This window comes from Rhododendron vialii, chromosome 10a (assembly GCF_030253575.1).
Source record: "Rhododendron vialii isolate Sample 1 chromosome 10a, ASM3025357v1".
Classification (NCBI taxonomy): domain Eukaryota; kingdom Viridiplantae; phylum Streptophyta; class Magnoliopsida; order Ericales; family Ericaceae; genus Rhododendron; species Rhododendron vialii.
Window position 1 is genome coordinate 7,667,338 of NC_080566.1, and position 9,479 is coordinate 7,676,816.

At 38.9% G+C, this 9,479-nt stretch overlaps 1 protein-coding gene across 2 annotated transcripts; it reads right to left on the reverse strand.

The window, feature by feature from the left end:
- Window positions 1-1,084: 1,084 nt before the first annotated feature.
- LOC131304615 (ultraviolet-B receptor UVR8-like) lies at window positions 1,085-9,148 on the reverse strand. 2 transcript variants are annotated; one of them, XM_058331927.1, is made up of 11 exons: window positions 8,995-9,148; window positions 8,740-8,884; window positions 7,215-7,325; window positions 7,075-7,135; window positions 6,295-6,413; window positions 5,303-5,388; window positions 5,010-5,211; window positions 3,861-3,914; window positions 2,697-2,807; window positions 1,858-1,914; window positions 1,085-1,600 (listed from the first exon to the last, which is right to left on the reverse strand). In XM_058331927.1, the coding sequence occupies exons 1-11, from the start codon at window positions 9,021-9,023 to the stop codon at window positions 1,403-1,405; spliced, it is 1,173 nt and encodes a 390-aa protein (XP_058187910.1). In that variant the 5' UTR covers window positions 9,024-9,148; the 3' UTR covers window positions 1,085-1,402. The 2 variants fall into 2 exon arrangements, with proteins under 2 accessions (XP_058187910.1, XP_058187911.1); XM_058331928.1 differs by lacking the exon at window positions 1,858-1,914.
- Between the last annotated feature and the right edge of the window lie 331 nt (window positions 9,149-9,479).

Sequence of the window (9,479 nt, forward strand, 5' to 3'; positions counted from 1 at the left end):
AAAATTAATCTAGCCTGAGCCCGACTCGACTCGAGACCAAATAATCAAAGATCGAGCTCGGCTCGTTTACTATCGAGGCATTCGAGTTCAGCTCATTTGCTAACTGAGCTCAATAGCTATAGACGTAGTGAGTTATAACTGACTCAAGTTCGGCTTATTAAAAACTACTCTAGAGCCCAAATAAGCTCGAGCTTGGCTTGTGTTTTATATCGAGTGCACGAGCTTAGTTCATCTACTAACGACCGTAAACAAGCCGAACCGTTACAAAAGAGCCGAGTTACAACTAAAGCTCTAATCTGCTAAGGTTCTTATTTGTCAAATATTTATTTTCCGTTTTATAAGATATGTCGTTGTCTCATAAATCATTATACTGTAATCAATACGTGGCTATCAAATGCCGTCATAGCATTATTTTACTCGTTATTTACTCAAACCTTACCCCGACAGTCAACACAACTCCGTGTGGCGGGAGGACCCAATAATATGGGGGAGGGTGCCACGTTTTCAATCTCGTCCACATAACAAAAATTACTATTATACCATTTTGCGTATGAGAGCGAATTAGTGATTAGTTCATCTATATTTTATTTGACAAATTAAATTAAAGTTTTTCTCGCTATCAAGAGCTACATGTTGCAAGTGGAGCGGTAACCAAATGGTAGTAGACACCATATACTCCTGTGCATTGGACAAAATTTAAAATTTCACCAAATATAGCTAACAAAACGCTGACTTTAGCCGAAAAAAAGAGAGGAGCTTTTGTGGATAGTGTTGATGGCTATATTCAACCGCACTTCAATAATGAAAACCATTCATTTGTCAGACCTCATTAGGCCATCAACCGTGTCCAGAGAACAAATGATTTCAATCATCGAAATGAACCCAAAGAGGACCTACAAATAGGCCAACCGCACCGGAGAGGAGTTGCTCCCAGCAATGTGTTACGGTTCGGATCATTGTTGCGTGGCCTCACAATATATTTGGTTCATCAGACGACAGACTTTTTTTTGATAAGCAACAGACGACAGACTTATGGCCAAGGGATGTAGGATTTGAGGCAGGTCACCTGCTCCGAAGTCCCAAATAAAAACTACCGATGCTTTCTTGTTCTTCAAATTTGATGAAAATATAGAAACCAATGGCTTCTAGCCACGTCACAAAATTAAGTCCATCGTAACGTTTAAACTGCATAACTACATCTGGGGTGGTAGTAACAATTTCATGCATAAATAGAGAATTCTCCGGCAATTATTGTGCTTCATAATTGCCGGAGAATGTAAAACGTGTGAATAGAAAATCAATGGACGGTCTACTCTCTGATGAACATGACATAGTTATACAGAGCTCTGAATCTATTTGATCTTGAGCATATGTTGTGATAGCAACACTCCATGTTCAACTCTTAAGATTCATCAGGATGCCATTCTACTGTTGCTAACGTGTGACGGCCACCACAAGCAACAAACTTTGCGCACCAACGTCCATCGGTTTCCCCACCGCTGAGATTTTTTGGTGGTGGGAGGTTTATGGGCACCTCCGAGGGATGACCAGTAGTTACTTTTCTCCCGTATCCTAGACGCCCATGGTCACCTCGGCCAAACTGTCAACACCAAATCTTTTCAGTCAATTAGGAATACCATAAGAAAAAAGCAAAAGAATTTCTTATGTGATGCCAAGATTTACTAGAAAAACACAAAAAGTGAGGCCCAGATAAAAAGAAGTTGGTACTGAACCCATGTTTGTATTGTCACCATTTTGTTTCAGTGAGTAACCATATGGTGAGTTGTCCATCTTATTTATTTTTCCTTGTGGTTTCCACTTTCTACGAAATGTAAAACATGATGTCCCAGCGCTTACCGAAAACATGTGGCCATCACGCGTCAGTGCAACTGAATGGGTTCCCCCACAAGACACCTATATCACGGGAAAAAAATAAGCATCAAAATGTGAAAAAGATTCAACAACTCAGGTGATTGAATGTTCAACGTAGTGGGTTTCGTGATTGAATGTTCAACGTAGTCGGTTTCATTCCCTTTTGGCGTAGCATGGTACGGAACGAACACCTTTCACTAGGGAGTCACAATGTAGGCTTTTGTTTTTGGGCCAAAAATTACCGAAAGAACATTCATCTATCCTTTCCCAGTACTGGAAAAGTAAGAATGTGTTAAATAGGACTTCCTTCAAGTTAAGTAAATTCAAATGAAAGCTCTGTGCAAAATGATATTCCAATAAACTGCAGTTCGTGGACTATAGGGCGGTCAATGCCCCAAGAAGGAAGGAGTAGGCCAGCTCTAAAACATGAACAAAGGCTGATTGTTCATCCCACCTCCTTCGCCAGGCAGGAGAACTAACGAAAGACATTTCTCTCTCCCAAAAATACAGGTGCAAAAGCAAAGAGAGAACAGAGAGGCAACTGGACAAAATGGGAACATAAAAGTAAGTCCATATTGAACCACAGTGAAACCAATTTCTTTAATTGCACATGCAGCAAGTCTATGCAAACCACATGCAATAATTTTAAGATATAAGCAACGACTCCATTCCCAACTCAATCACCATTGGCATGACTAGAATCAACGATGATTCTTTTCCATAATTAGAAAACATCCTAAACGATAAATTGTACCATCACATGTGGGAGAAGACATCAAAACATGTCCCTTGATCTGGTTTTACAAACACATTTACTGATGTACCTGAATAATATCTTCCTCTACAAGAAGTTGAACCCTCTGAGGCACCATTTTACTGCTCTTATCATCTCCGAATCCAAGCCTCCCATGTTCTCCTCTACCCCAACCATATACCTGCAATGAAGACCAAAAAAATGAAAACAGCGTCCTGTACGAAAAGCAGACATCATATAATTGCGAGAACAATTGCCATTTCATCTTTTCCTTTCAAATCCCAGGATGACGGAGAAAACCACACTCAGAGTTCTAGGGATGCAATTAACAAATGTCAACGAATCCGCCCGCAGTTGCAATCTGATTGGTTTTGACCAAACCATTCTTCACATCATGATCATCAAGGAGTGAATTAAAGTATTACTCCTATTTCTTTTCAAAAAGCCTCATCTATGAGGGTCAATGAGTTCATTCTACTTTGCTTATCCCGAAAGAAATTCACCCAATTTGTCCCCATTAAGGGAGCCTCGGAGGGATAGATCAAGCACCGACCTATCCTTCGACCTTGTATGTGCACCAAACAACTGTCATCAGATTTCGAACCCACAACCTCAAGGTTAACTGGTTGAGTTTAACCACAGAACCTTTGGCAGACAAAACAGAAGTAAAGTTTTCCAAATAGATTTCAAAGTTTTAAAAGGTTATTTCATATTTTCCAAGCTTTCATATCTTGAAGTTAATCCTATTGCTTACCAGACAAGTAAATTACGTTAGACCCATAAGCAGAAAATGCACAGCCTTAGCATCTTCGATTGAGAATGAAAAAAACCATGTCTGCCTCTTGAAGTGAAGGGGAATCACACACACAAAACCAAAACAACTCTTCCATGTCATAAAGGTTCCTCAATTATTTGGAATAAGACACCTTAAGCGCTAGTAGAAAAAACAACAGGTGAAAACAAAGAAAAGAATCAATGAGTAATAATTGGATATACTACCTTTTAGCTGCCAAGGAGACATTGTAGATCCTAGGCCACTACTCGATTTCAAACACAAATAATGATGTATTGGTGGGTGCCCATATCAAAGATATGGTAGGGTTTAGGTTTTGGGTTTTCGGCAAGTATTCTACTATTGACAAAAGAGTTCAGATACCTTACAAAGGAGTGATAGTACAACGACATAGCCATTACTATCAACGAAATCTCTTCGGAATTAGAAGGAAGGAAATACCTCTCCATCATCCGTCAGGGCAGTAGAATGCCATCCTCCAGCAGCAATATCAACCTGCACACAGAAAGAGATAAATGTCTAAGTTCTTTTTCACTGTGGACATCTTAAGCACAAGTTCTTGGGGTACTATCATTGTGAGTTAGGAAAGAATTAGCACGTTATCCACTTCAAGCTCATGCACAATTACGCATAACAATCATCTACAGTTGACATTGGTCGCCAACAAAGAAAGCAACCTAAGAAACAATGAAGAAGACCCAACACTTCTACAAACCCAAGAACCAATATCTCACCTAACACCCGACAATCTCTGCATCATCCTCAGTTAAAAGACCAAAACACATGGAGAAAGATTCCCCAAGACCTTCCAATGGAGGCGACATCAAATTCAACAGAGAAGCTGGAGCTAGCTGGCCTAGAGAGAAGGAAAATACTTCAACTCATACATATAGCACCTCAAACGAAGCTCCAATTCCAATATTAACAAGATTTCCCTGAGAGAAGCAATCCTTATATTGTGAGAGCAGACTTCATTTAGATTTTTTTAATACATTTACATTGGCTGACTATTAGGACAACTTAAAGCAGCATTTGATGATCCCCATAAGATTTCTCTGATGGAAGCTAACAAAAGCCTCCTCCTAACTTCCGCTGCATCACTACATCAGATTAAGTTCTCCAGCTCCTTCACCACTAATTCATTTGCATTGAGTCATTGGCAAGTCCTAGTTTTACCTCCCAACATATTTTCCATAATCCTGCAGGCATGACAACAATTAAAAACACTAAAGCCATGCCCCACCCCGTAGCTTCATAATTTATGATTTCCCTTCGTGAAATTGGTGCAACCAACAGGCTATTCATTAGTTTCTGGAATTAGCATGGTTCGTCAGGTTGTTCAGGGCCTCCTTCCTGTATTGTCCCCTACCCTGCTTCAACAGACTACCAAACTTGCCTGGGAATCCCTCTAGTAGAGTCACCATAACAAATGACTTCAAACATGCAGATGTACAAGAGGAAACTGAAATTGCTACGCAAACTTTTCTAACAGCCTATAACATTGCAGCAGTCACACATAGCAAAGAAACTTAACTAAAACAATAGGGTTTCACTATATAAGAACAAAAACAAATTAGACATGATACAAACCAAAGTAAGACCAGACAGCCCTTGGACAGGAATAGGTTGTGATCTTGGCTGGGTATCCCCTGTTCCAAGTTGTCCGTATTCATTGTTCCCCCACGCCCACAAAATTCCATCCTCAAGGAGAGCCAGATTGTGAAAAGCCCCAACTGCAATTATTCGTACCCTTTCAAGACCTTGCACTCTCATTGGAGTGGAAATTTGTTTTCTACAAAGAAAAACAATAAATATTAAACAAGAAAATGGGAAACCAAACAAAAAAAGAAAAATTCATGCATAGCATATGTCAACAGAGTTACATGTCTCCAGGTGGCCATGGTTGACCCCAGGTCCAAACATGTCCTTCACGAGTAAGCACCACTGAGTGTGTACCTCCAGCAGCCACCTAATAAGCGCAAAGCATTTAAAGGCTGTTAAAGACAAGTGACTTAAACAATAGCATGCATTCAAAAAAATGAGTGGAGATATATGCATACTACCTGTACATTTCACACAATGATATCCTAATTGATTCTGAAAAAACTAAAGCATTTTCTTTTATCTTTTTGATAAGTAGTCATGAAGGAACTTAGGCTCTGTTTGTTTGAACTGAAAATACTTTTTCCAAGAAAAGATTTTCTAAGTTTTGCGTTTGGTTGCACAAATATGGGGGAGTATATTTACATAAAATCTTTTGCAGCAAATCAAGATAATATGACTTACCGGGCTGGTTTCGGTAAGCCATTTTACAGATATCCATCAGATCAGACGGTTCTCATCACTCTCTCCCCTCTCTTGATCTGCATCACACCCTATCCCATCCTCACACATTCCTCTCTTCCCCTTCTAGGAACTGATCTATGAAGAGGATATGATGAGAGAAAGTGAGGGGAGAGATAATGGGAGAGGAACCAAGCACAGGGTACAAACAATTGAGCCTTAATGTCTTTACTTCCATCAAAATAATTCCCAACAGTAAACCACAGCCAAACACTAGAGATGAAAAGAATGTACTAACATATTTCCATGCAGATGTTTTTTTATTTGGCAAGTAAACATTTTACATTAAAACAAACAGACTCTAAGCGCTTTTTCTTTTTTGGCTACCAAAGTGTATGGATATCAAATATAACAATATCTTGCATAACTTATGGTTACATCATCTGACAAAGAAATATGCTCATGAAGCAACCGAACTTTCTGCATCCTCTGCACTACAGTGAATAGGTTGCCAACTAACAAAATGAAATAAAAGAAAATCCATTGTGATCAAAATTTTCACAAAAAGTGCATCCCACCAAAGAGTTATCACCTGACGAACGGAAAGCTTTGATGCACATCTCTGTGGAATTATGATATCCCTCTTCAAAGGCCTACCAGTGTCATCTTTCCGCTCAGGTTCTTCACCACACTGGCCGTACTCATTCCCACCTGCCCATTTTACACGATTCATACCCTAATGAAAAATAACTGCCTAATATCTCGTGATGAAGACTTTATCTATGATTATGTTCAATTCCAACCTTCGATGCTATTTGGAAGGCATCTAAATTTATTATTTTGTTCTCAAAAGCAAGGTTCAGCATTGCGTGGATAAATCCAGATCACAACACACTATAGAAAGTATATCAAATTACGCATATGGACATGCATATTAATGTTATGATTCTACATTGACTTGCCTTCTCTTTTTTCTGCTTGCCTTCCCTCTCCTGGGAATATTATATACGCCTTCTATGTTTTAACTTTTAAGGTGGTTAAAGGGTCAGACACTAAGAAGACTACAAGAACTGTCAACCAAATTCCCTCATTTTAGTATCAATTTTTCAACCTCTGGCCCTCCAGATCAGTCCAATATGCATCTAAGTTTGTGTGCATGCGAGGAAAGATAATTAATTCATCCAAAATCACACTCATCCTGGAAAATGAACATAGTTCTCTGCTCAAATGTACAGCATGACTGATTGCATAATTGAGATAAATACTCCACATCCGTGAACAAATAATATAATGTAACATTGACACGTAGATTTCAATTTCTCATCAGTTTCATTTGCAACCAAATGGTTAGAGTAGAGGAGAAGGATTATACCCCAAGCATAAGCTCTGCCTTGATCGTCAACAGCCAAACAATGCCACCCTCCAATAGCTGCCTGAAATCAATAAGCCATCAGTGAACTCCACTACCCCAACTATTCATATTCCAAAAGATCAAATGAAACATTGGGTTACCTGAACAATTTTGACATTAGCAAGGGCTTTAACCTGACTGGGGATGGTCTCAGTTTTGGTCTCAGGTGGGTGCCCCAAAGTTCCTCTTTGGTTCCAACCCCAAGTAAATAGCTGAGATTAAATATTACGGACGGTAAAATAAGAAAACATAGGATTGAGTGATCAACATAAAATACAAGGTTTGAATCTAAACCCCCTAAGCATGATCGGAGAACAAGCAACAATAACCGACTTCCGCTTCTCACTCAAAATGCAAATGAAACTAAAATCTTGAGGTAAAAAACCCTCTCGTATTCCTTTATTCAAACTTATAAAATAATACTAAACTGAGTTTTAGCCAAATTCAGTGAGTTCTGTTTCTTTTAATCAACATCGAGTCCAAAATTGACACCACCTTCTACCAAAACTCGCTACTCCTCTCCTCACTCTAAACCATGAATAAACTTGACACTGACAGTTTCATTGAAATCTGTGTTTGGCCATTTGACTACAAACTCAATTTAGTTTAAGACCCATTTCATTTTATCAAAACCTAGCCCAAACTCAAAACCAAATTTTACCAAAACTTTCTAGTTTCTACTACTCTCCTATACTCTAAACCTTCGACTTCCACTAAACTTGACACTGTTAATTTTATACCGATTTGAATTTTTGAATTTTTTATTGAACAAAACCATTACAGGTGCAAAGGGGCATACCCCAGAATCAAACAAACTTTACACAAGCCAGCAAACCTAAAACTCCAAAACAGGACCCATAAGAGCAACTAAACTGCAGCAAACAAGATACAATCATCTACCAAAAAACCAAAGCCATGCTTTTAATATAAAAAAATCTAGCGCAGCCTTGACACCAACTTCACCAAAACTTCGTATTGCTCTCCTATACTCTAAACCTTGGACTTCCACTTAACTTGACACTGACAATTCCAATCAAATCTGGGTTCGGCCATTCAACAACTTCAAAATTCAAATGAAGCTTTTTACTCAATTTTGAGTGAAGCACAGGTGTGGAGACGGTCAGAATAACTGTAACCAGTAGTGAAACAAAACCTCGATTAGGTTCAGCAATTTAAATACAAACTCCGTCCTAAAAATACTAACCTCGAGAAGTTAAAAATATTGCATTTTTGTCAAGAACAATTCAATTTTCCCCCACAAGTTTTTCGCTATCCATGAGTCCTGTCAATTCATGCATACATGTTACTCACTCCTTCCTAAAATGATAGTCCGCTACGAATACGAAAAAGACGCACAATTTTCATATAAAAAATAAAGTATTTCCCTATATAATTTTTCGAGTTTCTTCATACCAAATTAAGATTTCAATTAGTTCTCTAATTTGGTGCCAAAAAATTCAAAGTACTTTGTTTTTTTATCCGAAAATTACACGTGCCACAAGGGACTATCATTTTGGACGGAGGGACTAGAAATTTATAATATAAAAGAAAGCTTCTGTCAAGTATATACATAGACGTACACATAATAAATAAAGATAAAGATGAGGATGGTGATAAGGGGAGGACCTTGCCGTCATCGCAAATGGCGAGTGAGTTTCGACTGCCCGCGACAACGGAGCGCACTGTCTCGGTCTGGAGAGCTTTGATTGCGCAAACCCATTCTCTCTCTTCGTTGTTTCCGATTCCCAACTGCCCGTCTTCTCCCGAACCCCTGAGAGAGAGAGAGAGAGAGAGAGAGAGAGAGAGAGAGAGAGAGAGAGAGATAAATAGGAAGTAAAGAAAAGAAGCGGTAAGACAGAATGGGGGATTTTATATACAGACCAGGCTATGACAGCGGTTTTGGACGCCATTGAAGTTGAGACTATGAGTAGTGGAGGAGGAAAATGGCTGTGTATGGCTTTTGTAGAAGACGGTGAGGAGGAGAGAGAAACTGATTGTATGTATATATATACAGAGTAGAGACTACACCCGGACTGAGCTCCTGTGCTTCCCTCCAGGCCCGTCTAATTTCGGTATTTTGTGGGCTGTTTTCAGGCCCACAGCACTAATCGGAACTGTTTATTTTTTAGAAGTCGTCGAGAACATCTTCGTAACGAAAATCACGTTGATCGAGTACCAATTGTCATAATTATGAACCGCGTTAATCTTGGATTAAAAAAAGAAATGTACAACACCGGATTGCAACCATTTAACACATTTAATCTAAAACTTAAATGCTTTTAAAAATCTTATTAAACGATATTCAATCAACAAGATCTTCGGGGGAGTTTATTTTCTCGGCAAATCCTAAAAAAAGTGAACCGTTT